General features: G+C 39.2%; 1 protein-coding gene across 6 annotated transcripts in view; it reads right to left on the minus strand.

The window, feature by feature from the left end:
• PKNOX2 (PBX/knotted 1 homeobox 2) overlaps positions 1–24,333 on the minus strand; it is a 363,592-nt gene that overhangs the window by 26,429 nt on the left and 312,830 nt on the right. For 5 of the 6 annotated variants that reach the window (XM_051986748.1, XM_051986744.1, XM_051986745.1 and 2 more), the window contains 3 exons: positions 10,534–10,663; positions 9,799–9,896; positions 3,897–4,016 (listed from right to left, as the gene is read on the minus strand). In XM_051986748.1, coding sequence (XP_051842708.1) covers positions 3,897–4,016; positions 9,799–9,896; positions 10,534–10,663 — 348 coding nt within the window. The remainder of the gene's footprint in view (positions 1–3,896; positions 4,017–9,798; positions 9,897–10,533; positions 10,664–24,333) is intronic. The other variant, XM_051986749.1, reaches the window with a different exon arrangement.

Genomic DNA, 24,333 nt, shown 5'->3' on the forward strand with positions numbered 1-24,333 from the left:
AGAAAAAGCTTTTACAATGGAGGAGAAGAGAGGAGGGAAGATGAGTGAGTGAACCTAACTCATCAGAATTGGCTCAAATAGGAAATATACATACTCAATACGGGGTACAGAAATCTATCTTACCCTGCAGGAAAATAGGAGGGGAATGGGATATGGGAAGGGGTGAGGGTGACAAAAGAGAAGTCATGTTGGGGGAGGGAGTAGTCAGTAGCAAAACACTTTTGAGAAAGGATGGGTAAAAGGAGAGAGTGAACAAATGTGTGTGTGGGAAGGGGAAATACAATTAGCAATAGTAAGTGTAAAAAAATTTCGAAGCAAGTTTCTCTGATAAGGTCTCATTTCTCAAACTTAGAGGGAACTGAGTCAAAAAACAAGAGCCTAGCCTCAATTGATAAATGATCAAACGATATGATCTGTGCCCATAGGCTATAAATTCATGCATATCTTTGATCTTACTACAACACTACTAGGCATGAATACCAAAAGAGATTGGGGAGAAGGGGAGAAAAACAAACAAACAAGCAAAGGAAAATGACCTATATGTACAAAAAATATTTATAGCAGCTCTCTTCCCAGGGCAAAAAAAAAAAAAAAAAAAAAAAAAAAAAGGAAATTGAGGAGATGCCTACAAATTGAGGAATGGCTCAATAAATCAGAGTATGTGTTTGTGACAGAATATTATCGTTCTCTGGGAAATGATGACCAGGATGCTCTCAGGGAAAAAAACACTGAAAAGTCCTCCATGAACAAAGTGAAATGGATTGTACACAAAGTAATTACCATGTTCTGAGATGACCAGATGTAAATAACTTTGCTATTCTCATCCATACAGTCATCCACAACCACTCTGAAGGACTTAATGATGAAAAATCCTATCCATACCCAGAGAAGGAACTGATTGTGTCTGAATGCAGATTGAAGCATTTTCTCTTTCTCTATCTTTTTCTTTTTAACTTAATTTTTCTTGAGGGTTTTTATTTTCATTAGGGTGGGAGATCTATGTTTTCCTTCACAATTTGATTTTTATGGAAATGTTTTACATAATTTCACATGTGGTTTCTTAATTGTGGGTCAGGATAAAGGAAAGAACCTAGCACTCAAAAATCTTAAAAACAAATGTAAAAAAAAAAGTTGTTTCAAATGTAACTGGGGAAAACCATTAAATAAACAGATATTTTTTTAAAAAAGAAATTATCAGTATCTTTGAAAAGAGCAGTGTTTTTGAATGATGAGGTCAGAAGTCAGACTGAAAAGAGTTAACGGGAAATTAAGAGGAAGAAAAGTAGATGATTTGCTGTAGACAATGAGTTCTGCCAAAAGAAGGAAAGATATAGTATAGCAGTTGATAGAGATGGACAGATCAAGGAGGTATTTTTTGAGGATGTGGGAAACATGGGTAAGAATGTATACTACAGGAAAGCAGCCAGTAGACAAAGAGAGATTGAGATGACAATAGGAGTAATAGAGGGGGTAATCTGTTGGAAAAGCTGGGATACAATAGGGTCACTTGTACATGTACAGAGGTATTTCTTGTCAAGAAGAAAAGCCAACTCATTATGTGAGACAGGGTGAAGGTGGGGACTGTGGCAGGAGGCATCTGACAGGTATGACAAGGAAGTGAGAAGGGGAAATCCAGTAAAAGGCTTCCTTTTTCTTTTTTTTTTTTTTCCCAGTCAACTATGAGACAACATTTTCAGTTGAAAGGAGAAGGAGAGGGAGAAGGAAGGCACATTTGAGGAGTGATTAAAAAAAAAATTGTGATGAGTGGGATTGTAAGTCAATTAAGAAAGTGTAAAAGGATTGATTGCCTTGTGGCAGTGAAGGCCCAGTTGAAATTACATAATAAAAATTTGTAGTAGAACTAGTCAGCACAATTTATCTCTGGCTTCATTTGTCAGCATGTGAATAGGTTCACAGGCAATTGGTGGTGGGAATAATTCTGAACTGTGGCATGTCAGAGCAAAACTGACAAAAGCATAAGGGACAAGAGATTCAAGAAAACAGCACAGTGTAGAATTGATTTGGTTCACTAAGATTTCAGAATGGAGAACAGAGAAGAAAGTAATCAGTGCAGGGATGATAGCCTGAGAAAGAACTAAGGGGTCTAGGGAATGGAAGTGAATTTCAGAGTTCATAAATATGGAAGTGTGGCATTTGTGGGTGACAGCAAGATCAAAAGTATGACCTCTCTCTATTGCAGCTGAGGTAGGGAAGGAGTAGGTCATAGGAAATGAGCATGAGCAATCAAGAGGCATGGGCATTTGAGGTAGTTTACATATATATATTTTGAAATCCTCTAGTATGAGGGCAGGATTAGGGAAGAGAGAACAACTGTGAACCAAGCACAGAGTTTACTCTGTGTGTGTGTGTGTGTGTAATGTATACAAATATATGTATATATATACATATGTGTGCATGTATATGTATACACACACACATACACACACACACACACACACACACACACACACATATATATATATAATGAGTGATAGGTATAGATTGAGTGAATTTCAAGGGAAGAGAAGCTACTGAAGAAATACAGGTAAAAGGAGTACCTTAAAGTAGTAATGAGATGGAATTTTATGAACCTAAAAAGGTATATATTTCCACAATATATTGTTAAAAATTGACCCCTGTCATGCTTTCTGTCTCTTATACCCTAAAGATGGTTAATTCTAGTTCCAACTACTAGGCCATTCCCAGATTAGATGCTTCCTTGCTCTCTCGGACACACCAGTTTTTCTGCATTTGCCACCCAACTTATCTTCCTGGATCCTTTTCTTTAATCAAAGATCTTTTATTCCCTCCCCCAATACTTACACTAGTATTCTGCTCATCCATATTTATGCAGACTTACAATTTCTAGAATTATAGGATTTACAAAGGGAGTCCAACTATCCCTGTATTCCATACCCCACCCTACAGGTGCCGACAGAATCGTTTACCCCTTGCTTTAAAATCTCCACAGATGTCGGTCTGAATAAGATACACCAGGGTCTTACCCCACTCAAGTCATTCCTAATAACTAACTTGAATCCTTCTTAGGCAAACAAAGCCTCCACAGCTGTGTGTATGTTCTACTGGGCAATGAGCATTTGGCTGTCCTAACATAGAAGGAAGACCGGCACAGAAAGCCCTCAATTCAATAGCACTGAAGCTTCTCTCAGTCAGATTGTTGAAAAAGAGGCTTGGTTGGGGAAGCTGTTGATACTGTTGTCTTTCCCTGGGGGTATGTGGAAAGGAAGGGAAGATGATGAAGGGAAGAAGGGAAAATGTTATTTTCAGATCAAAGATTCCCATACAGTTCAGTATTTATCTTGCTATTACACCCTATATTTGTATAAATGCCTTTTAAATACTTTTCATTGGGTCCTCACAACAATCTTATTGGATAGGTTATTTTCATTTTGCAGATGAGGAAGTTATGGATCAAATGGGGTAAATGACTTAAGATTACAAGTCAGCTTAGAAGGAAAGCTGGAAGGTTTATTCAGAGGTTGTGCATTGTAGTAGAAAAGTCACTGGGGTTGGGGGATCTGGGTTCAAGGAATGCGTCTGTCTTTACTAACTTTATGATTTGGGGCAGTCACTTTAATTTCTCTGGGCTTCAGTTTCCTCATCTACAAAATGAAGGGGTTAAACACGTAGCTTCTATGATCCCTTTCAGATCTAGAACTAGGACTTCTGAAATGGAACTTGAAGGCCTTTTACTTAAGATAACACTACCATTGCTTAAATCATCCTTTCTCCTTTGTCTGACCCACAAAAGAGAACATCCCTAGAAACAGATTCTCTTTAAAGTTGCTTCTTCTCTGAGAACCTGAAAAATCACAAAAAGGGCTAGTTCACGTGGTGTTCATTCCTTCCCCTCCACCCAGAGACTTCACACTCACCATGAGGTGCTGGAAGAGCCAGGAACGCATTATGTTGGTGGCGTGCTTGGGTAGGACTCCCCTTTTGTTCTTGGACTTCTTATCCTCGTTGTCCAGGAGGGAGGTGAGGTCAAGGTTAACCTTCAGGGCAGGTGGAGAGAAAAGCCGCATCAGCAGCCACACAGGGAGTGAAGGACCTGTTGCCATGGTGATGGTAGGCATACAAAGCCAGCTCCCTTTCCTGACCCACTCTCCTGCACTACCTGCTCATGTCCCCATGATGGAATAGTCACCCTCCCTCCAACTCCCCCTCTTTTTCCTCTCCCATAATATCAATTTCTTCAAGTTAAAAAGAAGGGAAAATATGCAGAAAGAGAGAAAGAGGGGAAAGAAAGGGAAAATAGGCTACACAAAATTTGTAGAATCTGCAGAATCTGTCTTTTGTCTTAGTAAGACTAGAAGGACCTCCTGCTTTCTACCTCATGTGGCAGGAGGGCCCAGGGAGACTTAAAACATTTGCTTAATGGGTGGCAAAGGAACTATACATCAGTGCTCTATTGTTCCAGGGAAGTAACTGTGTTCTGGGCTCCTGAAACATCATCAGTACTACCTCTGTGGAGAAGACTGTCCTACTCTGTGCAAGAACTGGGAGGGAAAATAAGCAAATCCAGGAAGGAGGAATTTCTCCCATTAGAACTCTTCCCCACCTTGCCCCTTGTCTCTGGATCCTTGAGACACAAGTTGCCAAACTTGAGAACTTCTATTTCTTTTGTAGAGTCTCATTTAAAATTATTTTTCTTTAAAAAAAAAAAAAAATCAGGACTCTCCCAGAAAATCTGGGATGAATAACTGGTATAACTTATCTAACTCTCTGGAAGTCTCTTTGTTTGTTTACTCCAGTAATGTAGGAGAACTGGACTCGGGACAAGATTGCTCTACACATAGTAAGTGATAAACAAAGGTGTGTCTAATGATGATAAAGGAAAGGACATGGGGAGGAGGGAGAGGACAGGATGCAAGTGAGGAAAGAATCAGGGAGTTTGAGGCTTCAAAAAACTTACTGAAACATCAACTTGAAAATCTCCACCACCACCCACTCCTCTTTTCCCCAGGTTTCATCAAAACATTCCTTCAGTATGAATAAAACATCAGACTCCAGCCCCATGCCAGGCAGAGGGCTCCCTCTGGCCCAGACTATGATATAAAGTAAGACTGGGGTTGCATACATTGTGCTGGCATTGGAAAAGGCCTTTGGCCAGATTTGTGCCCCTGCCCTTGTGGTCCCCAAACTCCCTATTAACTAAAGAGTCCAAATCTCATTTAGATGCAGCGAAGAATGTGTTATCTACATGAGGTGGAGGCAGCTTAGGGGAAAGGAAGGAGATTGTTTTTGGATCCCAGACCTCTTCAAAGGTTCAAAAAGGAAAAGTTCAAGAAAGGAAATTGGAGGATAGGAAGATGAGAGAAGAATTGAAGAATGAGAAGTGTCCCTGGCTATAAGAGAGGGAAACAGTATGAGATAAGAGAGGTGAACTTGGAATCTCAGGACCAGAGTTTTTATCTCAGTTTGGCCATTTCTGGGGGTAAAGTGATCTTGTCGATAACTATCCTCTCTGGACCTCAGCTGCCTTACCAGTAAAATGAGGGGGCTGGACTAAAAGACCTGGCCCTAGGGCTACTCCATAAAGTGATTTTAAACAAATCATTTAACTTTTCTGTGCCTCAGTTTCTCTCTCTACACAATGGGAAGAAATATTTCCAACCTCATAAACTTGAATGTTAAAGTGCTTCTGAGATTTCATAACCAACGATGCTCACTGACTGTCCCATCTACACCTGCCTGGTACTGTGGCAAGGTGCTGCTTCCTTTGAGGGAAAGGATTTTCTCAATCTGGAGGCTGGTAGTGACAATATGGAGGATTCTAGGAGGTTCACACAACTCCAGAGAAATTCCAGGGTCTTATTCAAGTGAATAAATCCAAGTACCCTGATTCAGTTCCATAAGCCTCAGTTTGCTGTCACAACTCTATCCCTTCACTTCCTTTTTTATTGCCCAAAGTACTTTTTTTTTTCAGAGCTTCAGGGTTTAAAAAAAATTGTACCACTGTAAGTACCTTCTCTACCGAGGCAGATTCTATCTTGCCTTGAGAGAAAAGCAGTGAGTTTTCATGACCAAAAAAAAAAAAAAAAAGTTCAGATTAACCTTGACCTTTCCTTCTGGACAAAAAGGATATGAGGTTGAAGTCCAGGCTAACAACAGGAACAAAAAAAAAAAAATTCATTAGGGATTCATTAGGAAGGGGAGGAGTAGAATATTCTGGTGATAAGTCTCTTGGACCCTCAGCTTAGCAAGGCTGATCCTGGGAGAAAGATGTACAATCTTTTGCTAAACCTTGACTCCATCATGGTAATGTCATCTTGGTATTCATTGAGAACAAAAGACAACAACCAACAATCTATTATTGCAGGGTTGCTAGCCTGCTCAGTGTTTGTGCCCTGCTGGTGTGCTCCCTGGTCCATGAGGAAGGATTCTGTGAAGGAGTCATCACAATCAAGTAGGCATTTTTTTCTCCCTACTCCATTTGCAAAACTAGCTGGGAAGAAAATGTCTTTTATTCTTAAAAAATGTCTCCCTCCTTCCCATTTTAAAGGGCTCCCAGGAAGCAGATCGGTCTTGGCCCTTAATCATCTACAAGGAAAGGAAGTAGAGGTAGCACTTAGTCATTTGCTTAGTCATGCTGGTTGTGATGAGTGAACAATAATATTTCAGGTTGATATCTGACTCCCCTCACTGAGAAGTGAGGGGGTGGAAAGCTTCTGGGTGGAAACATACAATAGAGAAAGATCAGGAAGAGATAAAAAATTCTACCACAGAACTGATCTCAGACTAGACAATGCTGAAAGAGATAAACCTGTTAGACATAGAAAACTTTGAAGGTGGTACACTCCCTGGGGTAGAGCCTGGTGGTCCCTTTTCCTTCTTATCCTCCTCTTCTCTTATCCAGGATTTTTGTAGACATCATACTAAGAGTGTTAGGCAGAATGGAGTGAAACAACAGGCAATAGAAATGGATAGTATTCAATTTCTGAGAGTTCTGGGAAATCTGGGATCATAGACTTAAAAAATTAATTTAACTTTTTCAGCAAGTAAAAATCTACTTTTAAAAATCTACCTCTGTCTATTTGCATTTCCAAAAGATAAAACTGAACCCAACTCCCTCAAGATACCCCAAGTTTTGTAATGCATCAGTCAAGCAAAACAAATTTCTGCATTAACTAGTTCCAAAAAATATATGACTCAACTATGAGTCTATCACCTCATTATCAGGAAGTGGGTATATTTCATCATGGACTCCTCTGGAAAAGTAATTAGTCACTGTTTTAGGATAATAGATTTGATAGATCTAAAACTAGGATGAATTTTGGAGTTCATCTGGTCCAGCCCCTTTATTTTCTAGATGAGGAAACTGAGATCCAGGTTTTTTCTTTAAGATTTTATAAATACTAAGTATCAAAAGCAGGATATGCACATGAGCCCTGATTTCAGAGCTATTATCTGTTCTACTGTACTACTACCTTCCTAAGTAAGTTGTCTTGACTTCTTTTCCTTTGGGATTTTGCACTGGGGGGGGTAACCTTTCTAGTACATAGAAGATTTCTAAATTGCTTAGGATCATAGATAAAACAATAGTGGTAAAAGAGGAGGGAGCTTTAGAAACTATCTAGTCCAATCCCTTTATGTTAAAAATGAAAAAAGAGAAGTCTATGGAGACAAAGGAATTTGCAAAAATAGATCAAGTCACATAGAAGTAAAGGATGCATAATATGAACTGAGGTCCTAAGATGCCAAATCCTAGTGTTCTTTGCTCTTGTTTTAGTGTCAAAAGAAAAGATAAAAAGGACTTTTCAAGTTTTCTAACAGGCAGTTCAACTCAGTTCAACAGGACAGGAAAGGAGACAGACTAGAATTCAGGGCACATGCTGCCAGGAATAAAGATTTGCATTGGGCTGGATTCTCCTAGTATTCTGTTTGGTGATTGAGGGAAATGGGGCTGTCGGTAGGAATTACAAATGGCATGATTGAGCTGTCCTGGAATATTGGCGGCTATGCAAAACTCCAACCTTCAAGAAGTTTTCCATATGAAGGGCTCTCCCATCTGAGTCCCCTTTTTATATCCAAGTAGAAATAGCATAAGAAGCGGGGCCCATGTAGAGCAGGGAAGGCTATTGACTGAGAGTTGCCCTGAAAAATGAGCTCAGGGGTATTTCTGTAGCACTGCAGTGCCAGGTCCCTCCAGTGATTTTTATAATCTATACCAAATAAAAACAGAGGTATAAAACTTTTAGATCAAGAAGCTCCTCCTTCTCTCATTCCTTAAAGTCTTAGGATTCCCCCCAATTCAGCTCAGCTTCTCTTCAAGGACCAGGCCTCTCTCTGCCAGAGACCCACCTAACAGAGGGCCTGTCTGGTTGACTAAAATATGGCCGAGATGGGGGTAGTGGAAAAGGGAGCAAGAGAAGAGCTAAAGAAGGGGATAAAAGGATCACTTAAATAAATACTGTCTAGTTCATCCCTTCCATTTTACAAGTGAAGTATTCCAAGATCATAGAAGAACAGAGATAGAACATCTAAAAGGGCAGAACTTTGCACAAATTTGGTGCTTAATAAATATTTAGTAAATTCAGTGCTTAGCATAGTATCTGGCACATAATAAATGTTTACTAATTAATAAATGTTTAATTGAAAATAGGAAAGGAAAGATGGGTGACTGACTGAGATGGGAGGGGATTCCTGGGGCACAGGAGAGCATACATAAAGCAGTATTAATTCACGTCCCCATCTTTTTCAAGTTTAGCACAAAATCTAGGAAGAGCAGGAAGGGCTGTGCCCAAATGAAAGCACCATTGTGGACATGCAGGCTGGCTGGTTGGAGGCCAGAGCTAAAAGGAAGGAGACCTGTCAGTTTCCTGTCCCTCCCTCCACCTCAACCCTCTCTTCCCTCTGGAGCCAGGCCAGTGTTTCCTGGCTTAACCAGTAGCACAGCCTGTCTCCCTAGGTAACAGGGGAAGTGAGGGTGAGGAAGGCTTATAGGACAAAGGGGATTGATGTGTAAGGAAATGGCCAGGCAGCTTCTCCTTAGGGGCCCCTGCTTCTAACTCAAAAGGGGTGAGGGGGAAGGATAACGAAGTTGAGAAAAAACACCAGCAGACAAACCTCAAATCCCAAGTCTTGCACTGCAAAGTATAAGACACATAAGCTTTTTCAGATAGATTCCCAAGAGGGGGAAGGGGAGGGAATGGTGAACAGCACCCGCTGCATCCCTCTGGTGACACAGGAAGAATGCAGAGGGCTGGACCTGGATTAGACAGGGCTTCACAGCTGAGATCATTCAAAACTCTGGCTTTGGCCTCAAATGACCCTACAGGAAAATGATCCAATTCCAATTACTTGACAATGCTCCCCTTCCCCCATCATCTCCAAACTGCATAGCTACCTCCATCTTTTAGCAGCTTCCATTCACCTCACTCACATAGGACCCTGCTTTTCCTTTCAATCTTTTGGGAGTAGGGAGCAAAGGCTTCTGGGGACTTTTCTAATAAACAAGATTTTCCCACTTTAGGTCAAGATGGTAGGTTAGTCAGGAAAAGTACAAATAAAGTGGAATGAATAACAGGGCCTGGGGATGGGAGAAGGTAATAGAGGAAGAGAAGTATTGACTTCCTTGGGAAAGAGTTTTCTAGGGACGGAGTGAACATGCAAATACTATGTAAATGTGCATCTGTCCCTTTGAAATTGTCAGCCTAATCCTCATTTGTACCCAACCTGTGCACCCCCCCTCTTCCCCATGCCACTGAGGCAGCTTTGCTTAGTTATTTTTTTAAGAAGATCCACAGATAGCTTCTCTTCTCTTCCTTAACTTACCTGTGTATTTTGGATCTGGATAGCTCCCTGGGGAATTGCTTGGGTGACCACCTGACCCTGGGAGGTTACCATGGTAACTGGCTGGTACAAGGCTCCACCTGGAATGAAAATGGACTTTATATCACCAGCAGTGTGCTTCTCTCCTCAAACATAGCTGTTCTTTTAGACCCCTGAGTCGACCCTGTATTAACATGGAGAGCCTTTAGCCCAATTGGAAGGCTAAAGATAGCAGAGGTCAGAGAGCTAAGATGAGGGAGCTCAATCTGGAGTGGGATGTTAAAAGGGAAGTCAGATGGGGGAAACTTTATAGGCCATTTGGGGAAAAGCCCCTCCTTCCCGGCTATAACCATCTTCACTGGGGTTCTATGGGATTTATCTCCCAGTTTCTCCAAAGCTGACATGTGAGATTTGAGGAAATTTGGCAATACTGCTAACTGGTCTACCTGCACAATGAAAGAGTATCTCCTTATCAGGAAGTACTTGAGGACTGCCTGTTCTAAGCCCCTTTCTAGTCAGATAACGAACAGTTCAGCAATGAATGAATGACACAGAAAAATGCTGTAGATGGACTTCAGTTTCCTCTCTAAACTGAGACCTAACTTCCCCTCCCAAACCTAGATTCTAGCCTGTTATCTGCTGAAGCTCTCCATCCTTACCTCCAAACCCAGTCCTTATTCCAAGGAGACTCACATGTCTTTAGACCACACCATTTCCTCTTCCCTTTTTGTTACTCACCTGAAACAACTTGTGAGTTGACTGTTGTCATTGCAATGTTCCCTTGCTGGAGTGCTGAGGCTGGTACTACAATGCCCTGGGGGTTATTGGAGACTCCTGTCATGGAATTGGGGGAATTCTGCAGGAGGTCCTAGGGTGAAGGAAGGTATGATTTGGGTTTACCCTCTTTTCCTCTAGATTCCATCCAACCCACCCTCACACAGCTCCAAACTATGGGGAAGAAAAAATCTCACCAAGGCCCTCTTCTATAATCCCACACCCTATCCTTATTCTATTCCACAATCCATTTCTGCCCATGATGAGAAATATGGAAAAGATCAGCTTTGGGATATTTAGGTAATACTGTGATGCAAGGGATACTGGGATGGTGCTAGGGCTGAACTTCAAGCTCAATGTGAGCCCAAAGCATGGCACAAAAGTCCAAAGAGTACATGTTGAATCAGGCTGAGTGAATAGAGAGCAGCACAGTGTCCAGGACAGGGAACACTATAATTCTGCTATGCTATGTCATAGTCAGACTATAGCTGGAACTGGGTTCAGTTCTGGGCTGTGCATGACAAACTATAAGACATATCCAAAGGAGGGTGACAAGGATGAAGACTATGCTTTATGGAAACTAGCCTAAAGAACTGTGGATATTTGATCAATCAGAAAGTGTTTATTAAGGGCTTACTGTGTTTCAGGCATAGTTTACCTGTGGAGGAGTATTGACTCAGTAAATTTGGTCACAATCTTCAAGTACTAAAGAGCTGTTGTACTGAAAAGGGATCAGACTTAGAATCCTGGTCTTACAACCTGCTATTTGTGAGTCTTTGGCCAAAATGCTTTAATTTCTTTGTATTGGATTTTCCTTATGTGCAAAGTAGAAGGAGTTGGTTACTGACCTCTTAGGTCAAAATATAAGGTCCTATATAACCTATGAAGTAGGATCAATGAAAAGAAATTATATAGAGAGTTTTAGAGAACTCTCTATATATTTAGAGAGTATATAGAGAAATTATATATGAAGAAAACCTTCCTAATAATCAGAGATGATCAATGAGCCAATTTAGGAGAAATACTGAACTTCAGGGAGTAGTTATTTTCCTATCACCAGAGACCTTAAAGCAGTGGTCATTGACTACTTGTTTTTGGCACAGTGTAGAGAGAATCCCTCTTCAGACTAGATAACTTTTGTAGATCATCGAAAGATTTAAGGTGAGAAGGAAATCGATTATTTTTTCTACCATCAGGTTTTATCATTCTAAGTGTCTATGGGATCAGTGTTGGATTAAGATAGGAACTTTCTAGTCTGAGGCAAAGCTTCATTCCTCAATTCCCTTATCTGTCAACAGTCAACTAAGAAAATAACATATACAAAACCAACAACACACAAAGAAAAACAACTCAATGATAAACCACAATTCCAGAATACCCAGGTGACCTGCTTCCTTGCCGGAGGTGGAAAATGCAAAACAAGATAATGCATTTTTTGATCAGGGCAAGAATCTGTTTTTGCTAAACTATGCATATCTGATATGAGTGTTTTTGTCTTTTTTTTTAATTGTTCAATTTGGTTGTAATGGTGGGTAGAGCAGTAGGAGGGAGAACATCCTTTCAGCTTATTGCTGGAATTGCCAAAACTTTCTACAGAATTCCTCTTTAACATGCAGATTTGAGTAGACTCCTCCAAACAAAATTAGACAGTAAGAAAAGAGAAATCAGGCAATGGGTCCAAAATCAGTTTAATGAATCCTGTCCCTCCTTCCTTCCCTTCTTCCTTTCCATTCTTCTGAGTGATATTACTGGGCAAGACATTGAATTTCCCTGGGCTCAGCTTCCCTATATATAAAATGAAGAGGTTGCAGTCAATGTTGTCTAAAGTTCCTTCTACCACTAAGTCCCACTTCCTTCTCCTTCCTTATATCTCTGGATAGATCCTCAGATTCCTCCCTAGCATCTGTCTGGTCACAGGTAAGTAAATAAAAAGAAAACACATGAAAAAGAAAAACTCTCACCAAAAGTTGAGTGAAACCTTAAACTAGCTGTTACGTACTGCAATCCCAAATACAAGTATTTCAACTGTAACTTTTCCAATGAATACCTTGTAGAACTTGGGCAAAGCCACATTAAATTACCTTATCCCTGGCAATATGGAAACTAAGGCACAGCACCTAAAGAAGAAATTACTAATTTAAAATCTTTCTCAATTGAACTGATTAATCAGCTTGGTTTCAACTTCTCCTCTAGAGTTATTTTTTTGCCCCTCTCCAAGAACAGGTCTTGGCAAAGTGGCTAGATGTGGTTATCCTATAAATAAGAAACCCAGAGCAGAAGGCCTATGAGTGTTCCTGTCCATCCACCTGCTTTGGCCCTTTGACTGTCCCTTCTCTTTCAAGAGGGGCTGGAAGTCAGGACTCCTGGCTTCTATTCTTGGCTCTCTATACTTCCTGATTTGCTGTGACCTTGAGAAAAATGAACTGTCAGCTTCATACTTTGGCTTCCTTCTCCAAGGAGTGTGAGAATGACCTTTTAGTGGCATTGTAAGCATCTTGGAGGAAATAAAAACAGAAGATTTATAATTTGTCAGAATGGAATTTAAGCTCTTTGTGGCCAGGGATAGGCATCTGATACTCTTTGTATCTCCCATAATTTATAGGTACAAGGGGTCATGAACAAGGAGATGGAAGACATCTTAGAGCTAATTTAATTTAATTGTCTTTTCACAGAGGGGGAAAGAGACATCCAGAAAAGTTAAGTGTCTTGACCAGTATCATCGTAGTGATGATGAGAGAATTGGGATTAAAACTCTAGTCCTTGAAACAGAAAACTAGAGAACATTTTTTTTTTTTTTGCTAAAAGTCTCCTTTCTAAAATATAGCGAGAATTGAGTCAAATTTATAAGAATACAAGTCATTCCCCAAATGATAAGTGGTCAAAGGATATGAACAGGCAGTTTTCAGATGAATAAATTAAAGCCATTTATAATAATCTGAAAAATGCTCTAAATCACTATTGATTAGAGAAATGCAATTTAAAACCACTTTGAGGTACCACCTCATACCTGTCAGATTGGCTAAGACGACAGGACAAGAATAATAATAAATGTTGGTGGGGATGTGGGAAAATGGGGACACTAATACATTGTTGGTAGAGTTGTGAACTGATCTATCCAGGCTGGAGAGCAATTGGGAAGTATACCCCAAAGACTCTGCATACTCTTCGAACTAGCAATGTCATTACTATGTCTGTATCCAAAGAGATTAAAAAAAAGTGAAAAGGACCTATATGTGCAAAAATGTTTGTTGCAGCTATTTTTGTGGTGGCAAGGAATTGAAAATTGAGAAGATGCCCATTAATTGGAAAATTAGCTAAACAAATTATTTTATATGAATGTATTAGAATCTATAATACAATGTAATATAATTTCTTATATTTCTATAAAAGATGATGAACAAGCTGATTTTAGAAAAGCCTGGAAAGACTTACATAAACTAAGTGAGTGAAGTGAGCAAAAATGGAGAACATTGTCCACAGTAACAGCAAGATTGTGTGATGATCAACTACAATTGACTTGGCTCTTCTCAGCAACATAGCAATCCAGTGCAATTCCAATAGATTTGGGATGAAAAATGCTATCCACCTCCAGAGAGAGGACTATGGAGCTTGAATGAGGATCAAAACATACTATTTTCACCATTTGTTGTTTGCTTTTTCAAGACAGTTCCAATAGACTTTGGATGGAAAATGCTATTCATATGCAGAAAATGAAATATGGAGACTGAATGTGGATTGAAGGATACTATTTTCACTTTCCTGTTGTTATTGGTTTTTTTTTATTTTTGTTTTCTTATAGTTTTCCCCTTTTGTTCTGATTTTTCTTTTCCAACGTGCCTCATATGGAAATGTTAAAAATTGATTGCACATGTATAACATATCAGTTTGCATACTATCTTAGGGAAGGAGAAAAAATTGGAAGTCAAAATCTTACAAAAATAATGTTTGGAAACCATCTTTCCTTGTAACTGAAAAATAATATTCCATTGAAATAAAAAAATTTGTAAAAAAGAAATAGGTAAAAGTATAGTACTTAGATTCTAAATCAAAGTTTTTTCTTTACTGTGGCATTCATTCCTCCTTTTGAAATTAATCCAATTCTATTCAATACTTTTCTTGTTTGCCTGTCATATGAATCATATTTGGAACAATCTATACATACAAATCCCTAGAGCTAGCCTAGTATAGTGCTGTTTACAAGGGGGACTGTAAACACTACTGCATAATATTGGAAAAGACAGAATCATTCTGGATCTCATTGAAAATGGAAAGATTAGAATAGAAGATCTGTATAGCCTTGAGTCCATGAATAGTTTATGCATGAATTGCAATAATGTTTCAAAATATCTGTGGTAAGATATCTGTTTTGCTGTTGTCTTTACCACCAGTACTGAAAACCAGTCTGGCACTTACATAGAAGATGTTTAATAAATGCTTATTGATGATTTCTTTATTGTGGCTTTTCTTTGGTAGATACAGAATGAAATTGTACAGCAATCCCTTTCTGCACTGTTGAATCTTCCTAATGACTGCTACAATTTCATGAGTTACTGTTGTTTAATCCCGCCCCCCCAAAAATCAGCACATAGTAGCCCAATCTTCAATGGCAGGTATACATTTCATTACTAGGTCTTACACTGAATGTCTGTTTAGTTTGGCCAAACATGTCAGGGCTTTCACTCCAAAAGCATATATAGCCTTCAAGAACCAGAAGTCACCTCCATGCCCCAGTGAGAAGTGTTGGATTGTTATCGATAAAATATGCCTAGGTTATTTGCCACAAATATTCAATTATAGGCTAGCTTCATTGTAATTCACCATTGCCTGGATTCTTTCTCTCCACTGCCAGTTCCAGTATTAAAAAGGGAGTAATAACAGCTGACATTTAGGCAGCATGTTATGGTTGATAAAGTGTTTACCTCAAAACTATCTTGAGATAGCAGCAGTACCAATATTCTTGCCCCCACCTTAGAGATAATGACATCACAACTCAGAATACCTTCCTAAGCACAGCCTAGACTCAAATTCAGGTCTTATAATTGCATATACTAATAAATAATGTTATTTCCATTGTAAAAAGGTTAGATGGTTAGTTGAAGCAAAACTAAATTAAAAAGGTCAGTTTTCTGGAGGATTTGGGTAGTGGTAAAAAACAAATCTAACACAGTTCATTCTAAAATTCAAAAGAAAAACTCAAACTCAACTCTTGGGTTGTCTATTATTTGGAATTTGGAATTATTCATGTTGCTGCTCTGCTCAATTAGTGGAGAGTAACTCAGAATATTAATAGCTAATAGTTATATAACCTTTAGGCTTTGCAAAGCATTCTATGTATCATGTTTACTCATTTGATCCTCATGACAACTTTGTGAAGCAGATGTTACAGTTATCCCTATTTTACAGGTGGGAAAACTGAGGCTGAGAGAAGTTAAGAGATTTATTTGCCTGTAAGTGTTTAAGGCAGGATTAAAATTCAAGTATTCCTAGTGCCAAATCTAGCACATAGCCACCTAATTGCTTCATTGTTCTCCCAGCCAGTTTATTATTCCAGGAAATATCCAGGAATTAAATAAAAATATATAAAATCAGGGAAGTTTATGATTCAATCATGCATAAATTCTTACTAGCTTTGGGAAAGTAGGCAAATCTAGCATGATCTCCCTTAACTAGCTGTCTTCTTCCTCCCTGCTGGGCTGAGATAATCTTTAGGTATATTTCATCCTGTTGGGACGTGTTGATATTATTCAGTTGTGTCTAGCTTTTTGTGACACCCATTTGTGGTATTTTTGGCAAAGATAGCAAATATTTAACAAGGATTTTTAGCAAAGGATATTTTTAGCCAAAAATACAAAGATATTTTAGCAAAAAGGAGTGGTTTGTCATTTTCTTCTCCAGGTCATATTACAGAAGAGGAAACAGGTAAGTTTAAATGATTTGTGCAGACTTGTGTCTGAGGCCACATTTGAACTCAGGTCTTCCTGAGCCAGAGACTCTATCTACTGCATCACCTTGGAAAAGTTAGGTTAACTAAAAGCAGCTTGCTCTTCTGCAGCCCCATACTCCTCTGTAGTTTATAAAGTCTCAAATAGAATGAGCTAAAACTGTATATCCCATGGAGGAAGCCATACTATTGAGTAAAGGGCATTCCTACTCAGCTATCTAATCTTGGACAGGGTTCTACTGGTATTGGTGGGGGAAGAGAAGAAATGATGCTTTTCTAGGGATACCCTCTTTTACCCTCACCCTACATAAGTCTCATAAGCTGTGCACAAACATTTGGTCCAAGATATCATTCTACCTTTTTGTCATACTAACATTAGGGACTGGATTTTGTACCCATGAACTCTCCCAATGACTTTCTTCAGATAAACCATTTGGGAAATTTAAAGGATGACACAGGATGGAATGTATAGCCTGCCTTGAACTATGCAGGGACTATGAAGCAAAATTAGTGGTAAGCCTCATATTGTAATAAATTACAATGATTTTCAGAGGCACAAGATGAACTAAAGCAAAATCCCCTTTTCCCCCAAACTACCCAGTTAATAAGCTAAAGCTATTAAATGACATTAGCTATTCTATGAAACTACTTAACCCACAGAGTTCTCCAAACTAAATCTAAATCACTTCACTGTCAGATTGGGTTCTAGTTTCCTATAATCTGTAGCACTCTTTCCTGAGGGAGCTTGAACCTGGTACACTGAAAAGAATACAGAATTTGAATCAGAAGACTTGGATTTGAGTGTTGGCTATCCTGTGTAATTATAAGCAAGCCACCCAGTCTCTCTAAGACTGCAGCCTCTCTCATCAGAAAAAATGGGGATAATAATATTTTTCTCACTTGTTTTTGTGGCACTGCTGTGAGCAAAGTGGTTTCTAAACTATAAAGGGGTATACTTACCTCAGAGGATTGACATGATGATCAAATGAGATAAATATGGCTGCAATGATCATTATTATTTATAAGGCACCCTGCTAAGGGCTGGCACAGAAAAATGAATTGACATAGTGTCCGCTTTCAAAGATCTTGCCTTTCTGTTTCACTATTTCTCAAAGCAAAGAGTTATATTATCTGCCAGAGACTGGAAGAAAACTCAACTATGAGCCCACATTAGAACAATGATCTATTTAGGAGAGATACCAAAAAAAAAAAAAAAAAAGTCCAAATAATGATAGAAATACATAAGATAAATATAAAATGCTGCAAGAAGGGAGAGAGCTGAATAGGTACCCTATTTCTTTGCTGTAACTATGTCTGGGCAAAGAAGTCCCAATTTCCCAGGAAAGTGGACTTAATTTTGTCACCATACCTAAGTCTGTTGGCTATGACTCCCAAAATTCACTCTGGCTCTCAACATCTCCCCCTCTAAGATAGTGAGGAAACCTAGTATCAAAGGCAGCATCATCCTGAATTTTTATCTTAGATTTGTTGTCTCAGAATTTGCTGCTACCTCCTTCCCTGGCCTCAAATCTCCAACTGGGTAGAATGGGGAAAAGCATGTCCCCTCCACTTATGACATAGGTCATCTGATAGATCTTTCACAGAGTGTAAGTACCTCAGGTAGAAGATGCTATCTAAATACACTGTTATTCAAACAGCTTCCTCTGGGACCTACCAGACTCTAAATCAGGTGAATGTTATTCTATCTAAACACAAATAGAATGATTTCTTTTAAAACTCCTTAGCAACTTTAAAAATGTGAGAAGCACATTTTGTAGTTTTCAAAGTAAACTTCCTAAATCATCATGAAAGGGGAAAAGGAATTTATATAATGCCTATTTTATGCCAGGCATGGAGCTAAATGCTTTAAAAATATTATCTTATTTGATCCTCAAAACCCTGTGAGGTATTATGTAACCCCTGTTTTGTAGGTGAGTAAACCGAGATAGAGGTTAAATGACTTGTCTAAGATTGCACAGTTAATATATGAGGCTGATTTTTTTTTTAAAATAAAAACTTACACTTTTATTTTTATCAAATAACAAAAGGAAAAGGGCAATGGAGGAATGAGTTCAGGGAACAGTTAACTTTTATTGATTTTATACAAGAGCTTTATGTAAACAATATGGTTTTTAGCCTTTGTTCACAGGTCTAATTCAGAAGAATCAAACTTGGCCCATATCTATAAATTTAAATGTCTTTCTACCTATACATAAATTTGAGGCTGACTATGAATTCAAATCTCCCTAACTCCAGGGCCAGGGTTCTATCTCCAGGGCCAGGGTTCTATTCACTGTGCCATCAGCTGCCTCCTAGAGCAAAGCTTCTTAAACTGTGGGTCACAGACTCATATGGGGTGGTCACATAAATGAATGTGGGGGTTGATTTATTATCAAACATTTATTTTGCAAATGTTTGTTTCATATACCTATTTTATATATCTATATACCTGAGATCCCATAAAAATTTCTCAGGTAAAAAGGGGTCACAGTGGAAAAAAGTTTAGGAAGCTTCTTCATAGAGGTTGATCCTGTCTCATGCTAGAAAATCTATATGGAGTTTAGTGTTTGGTTGCTTTCCACTGAAACAGTTTTCTAGTGGGGAAAGGGGAAGCAGCAAGAGCTCAAACTGTTGTATATTCAAGTCTGGAGTCACTGGTTTTGGTCAGGCTCATGTCTCATGGCTTAAGCAGCTTCCAGGGCTAATCATAGCAAATAAAAAAAAATAAAAAAATGGCAGACTCATTCTGTAAGAGTAGTGCTTTAGTATAGCTCTAGGACTTGATGACTCACAAGTCATGAATAAACAAGAGTGTTTCTCCTCTTCCCCTCTGATATCCTGCTCACCTACTGATGCTTAACGAGATAATCTTTCTTTTAAAGATAGAACAGTAAAGGTAAGGATTGGGGGAAGTAAATGGTCCCAAAACTTTTGCCCCAACCAAAGTGTGACTCACTCTTCCTTAGATTATTGCCAGAAACCACAGAGACGGAGGGAAGGGAGAAGGAAGAGGACAGGAAGAAAGGGTAGAGTTTGGACACCTAGTGCATTTAGGTGGAGATGGCATTCTTGACCAGATTTGGAATCAGATTCTGGGTTTCACTCAGAATCTCTTTAAACATATAATGAAAAGGGAGGAACTGAAATTATTTTAGTCTAAAGAAAAGATAAAGTAATCAACATTCAAATTGAAGCAGTTTGAGGCACAATGGATTCATCACCAGACTTGAGTCAGGAAAACATTGTATCAGACTTTGCTGAAGTTACTTAGACTCTCACTCTCAGTTTCCTTATCTGTAAAATGGGAATAAGAACACCTACCTCACAAGGATCAAATGAGATAACATGTGTAAAAGATTTGGAAAATTGCAAAGCACTTTATAAATGCTAGCTAGTCTACCTATTATTATAAATCATAAGAGGCAGTATGGTTTGGTGGAGATTTGGTTTCAAAGTCAGAGATCAGCAATCAAATACTGCCTCTAGATACTGACAGTGTGACCCTGGTCAATTCACCTTTCTCAGTGTTCTAGATAATGAGGCTATATGATATAGAGAAGGAGATGACCTGCAAGGGTAAAGGGATTTCTGCACACAAGTTTCTTATATAAATTAAATCGCAAGTCCTTAAGCTATTAGTGGCTCAAAACTGCAAACTTTAAAGACTTTGGGGATATCCTATAATTTGGCACCTATAGAATCATAGTCATTTTAATTATGTTGTTCAAGACCTTACCCAGAGGCCAAGAGAAGAAGAAAAGAGTTTCAGCTGGTAAGACAGGGAATCTGACCCGAAGAGTGAGGATAATAATCCACTGAAATAACTGGGCGAATGAGGGAAAAGTAGTAGAAACTCCCTTTATTTCTTGTCCTTTCAAATATCATCTTGAGGGTGGAAAGGGAGCTAACAATGGGAAATACAGTTAATGATAAAAGCTAAATATATCAATAAAATTTACTTTTTTAAAAAAAGTAATTTATTTAGAATGGCTTGGGTGCCATTGTGTCTAGACAGAGGAATAGACTAAATGACTTTATAGGGTCCCTTTTAACTGGAAATTTGGGGAAACCACATACCATTTCTCAGATTTAGTGGTTTTTGATAAGAAGGCTTCCAGACCCCAGCTATTTGCCATGTACTTCTCAGGCCACTAGATGTCTCTGCTGATCCACCTGGCCAAGCCTTGGGCTCATCATGATAGCTTGAGTTCCATAGAGAACTAGTTCAAGTCTCACCTTTTTTGGAAAAGTTTTCCTTAACCACCACAATCTGCAATGTTTTTAAGATTATAATTTCACAGCACTTTAAGTGCAAAGACTTTCAAGGTCACCTCATTAAATCCCCTAAGTTTACAGAGGAGGAAAATGAGACTCAGAAAGATGGTGTAATTTGCCAAAAGTCACTAAGATAGAAAAAAGCCAAACAGGATTTTGAAGCCAAATCTTCTAACTCCTCTAACTTCTAATCTACTTCTTGCCTCCCTTTAAATCAGAATAACTTATTCCCCAATAGAATGTAAAATCTTTGAGGTTCAGCATTTTTGGTCTTCATTATTTCTAGCATATAGTTAAGAAATGTTTGATTTATTGACTATTGTCTATATCCATTTGACACATACCATACACTGCATTTTACTATATATTGCTTTGTATTTGTATCCTGATTCAATTGAACAAGCATTTTTCAAGCCTCTTAGGTACCAGGCATGTACTAGGTGCTAGGGTTACAAAGGTAAAATAAAAGGTAAAAAAAAATAATAATAAAAAAAGTCCCTGCTTTTAAAGGGTTTACACTCTAAAGGGACAAGGGAGAATCCAAGATTTAAAGAGATAAGCACATTTTTGATAATGTGAGGAGGGAGAAAATACTAACAAATAGAAGAAATAGAGCTTTCAACAGCAAGTGACTCAAAAACTCAGTTTTGATGGAAGACAGCGATTCTAAGAGAGCAGTGAGCTGGAAGGGCATCCCAGACATAAGGAACAGCCAGTGCAAAGGGGAATGGAAGGTAGTGTAAAAAGTTAAGAGGTAGGAAATAGACCAGTTTGGAGGAAAAGTGTATATGAAGAGTAATATGAAATTAGCCTGGAAAGGGAAAGGATCTGTGGCCAAATCATGAAGCACTTTAGATGCCAAGCTGAGTTAAGTTACAGTTTATCCTAAAAGACAATAAGAAGACACTGAAGAGTCTTGAGCAGGGGAGTAACATGATTGCACTTTTTAGGAAAATGATTTTGGCAGTGTCGAGGAGGAAGTATTACAGAGGGCACAGATTGGAAGCTGGAAGTCTAATGAGAAGGCTGTTGCAAAATTTCGATAAGAGGTGATGAGAACTTGAACTAGAAAGAGGGCTATGAGAGCTGAGAAAAGGGGAGACATGGAAGAGACATTTTAGGGAAAGAACCTATCACCTCAGCAATTGACTGGATATGAGGGGGATTCTTTACAGATCATGAAGAACTCATCCTTGAGCTCCATTATGGAATTCTTGAGAGAAGAGACTTTTGTCCTTCATTTCCTTACATCTCTTCCAATATCTAGCATAGTGCCTAGAACATGATGGGCACTTAATATTTATTGTAGATTGACCAGGTAGGAAGCTCTTGCTATCTGCCCTTTTCCTTACAGTTTCTCCCCTTCTGTTCCTCTTTTCCCTGGGTCCAGTCTGAAGCCCCACTAAAGCCAGGGTGGGTTCCCAACTAAGAAGCCAAATGCCTATAAACAAACCACTTAATCCTCTTTCTGTATTGCTCTAGCCAGGGGCTCAAGCCTCAAGGGACAGGCAGCTCTGGACTGTGGGGACAAGAAACAGCTGCTGCTCTTAAGGAACATTCCTTCCCGGAAGGCTCTGCTCAGGTTTCACTGACTGAAAAGGGCTACTCACTCTTTCTCCTGATGTTGAGCTGGGGGAGGGTTTTGGAGGGGAGGAGAGCTGGGAGCCCAGGGTGAGGGACAAAGATTCGGAGGATGGTGAACTTCATACCTACAAAATGCTGGGCAGCTGCTGGCAAACAGAGGGAGCTCCAAATGCTCACGGGTGGTGGTGGGTTTGAACATCTGACACTCCTGTCCTACAGAAGGGGTTCTTTCCACTTCCTGCTCTTTATGTTCCATATAGTGGCTGAGCCCCACAACCAGCCAGGGAACTTCCCAGGACAGATAGCTTCCCCAAAGCTTGTTGGGCAGATTCTCAGGATGTAAAGTGAGCTGCTTTGACAGAGCAGTAGCATGTTTATTCCTTGAGGAAAAGGGCTTTTTCATGTTTGTTTTTGTATCCCCTCTAAATCAGGGCCTAGGATACAGTAGATATTTAATAAATGTTCAGTAGGTCAGATTACATATTGCACTATATAAAAAAGCTGACACTATTCCCTCCTCTCATTCCTGCAAGTCAAAGGTTGCCTCATGCCCCATTGCTCTATGGACACTACAGCACTGCTTGAAATTAAGTTGTACACACACACACACACACACACACACACACACACACACACACAGATATATATATTAACATCTATTGGATTACTTGCCATCTAGGGGAGGGGATGGGGGGAAGAGAGGGAAAAATCTGGAACACAAAGTTTTCCAATGGAAAAATTATCCATGCATATGTTTTGAAAATAAAAAGCTGTAATTAAAAAATAAGATTTTTTTTAAAAATGAAATTAAGTTGTATACACTCTTTGTCCCAGGAGAAGAATATAACTGTTCTACTCATCCTTGGCACATAGTCTGCTTGTTATTGAATTGCTTGGTTTTCACAAAACAAGAATTATGACCCCATTTTTCAGGGAAGAAACTAAAATTCAATGAGGTTAGACAAGTTATTTAAGGTCACACATTAATAGTAGAGATAGAATTCAAACCCAAGTCTTTTGTTTCCTGAGTTCAATTATATTTTCTCTAATAAACTACGTTTTCACAATGCCAAATGTCCATTGCTTTGATGAGCAGCCTGCTCGCCCTCCTGGCTTTTCCTACTTGTAGTGAGTTTAGGAAACTGCTGTTCCCTGTGATTCATTCCCCTTCATTCCCTGTACATAATGCCTTAGGAAACGGCCAGTCATACAGTCAGTGGGCATATAACTGATGATTGCTGAATACTTATTGCTGTGCAAAAGAAAAGGACATCTAAGACAACACCTACTTTCAGGGAGGTTGCAATCTCCCTGGGGAAGAGAGGCATACAAATGTAAAAATGGGAAATTCCCCTGCATTTACCAGAGAGCAATTATATTTCGAAGGGACCTTGGAGATCTTTCTGTCACAATCCCACCTAAAGCACAAATCCTTTCCACAGGATCTCCAACCAGAGTTAATCTAGCTCTCCTCAAATCTTGCCAGGCACTAGTACTCTCTTATTTCCCATTCCACTTGTGGACAATTTAGGAGCCTATAGCAAAAACCACATGGTTTGTTGCTGTTGTTGTTGTTTTTGTACTAGTTCAGTTGTATTCAAATATTACTACAGGGAAAGAGAAAATTAATGATATGGTGAGGAGAGACCCTGCCCACAGGGAATCAATAATTTGACAAGAACAGGAGACTAGAACTCAAGGAGCAGTTAAATAACTTTTGATAAGTATGACCTAATGCTGAAGAAGGGCTTCAGTTGCTTAAAGGAGGGTGGGAAGGATCATGAGAGGCTGGAGTAAGCTTTAGGGAGAAGCCAGAAACTCTGGACTCTGCTTTGTTGGGGGGCATCACCAGGGAGATACTTGTGCCCCACAAAAGTAACTTAATCTCCTTGCCAGCCCTGCCCCCCACACCTTTCTTCATTCCCTACCAGAAAAGTCAGTAGTAGATACAAATAGCTAAGGAG

Source organism: Antechinus flavipes, chromosome 3 (genome assembly GCF_016432865.1).
Source record: "Antechinus flavipes isolate AdamAnt ecotype Samford, QLD, Australia chromosome 3, AdamAnt_v2, whole genome shotgun sequence".
NCBI classification, from domain to species: domain Eukaryota; kingdom Metazoa; phylum Chordata; class Mammalia; order Dasyuromorphia; family Dasyuridae; genus Antechinus; species Antechinus flavipes.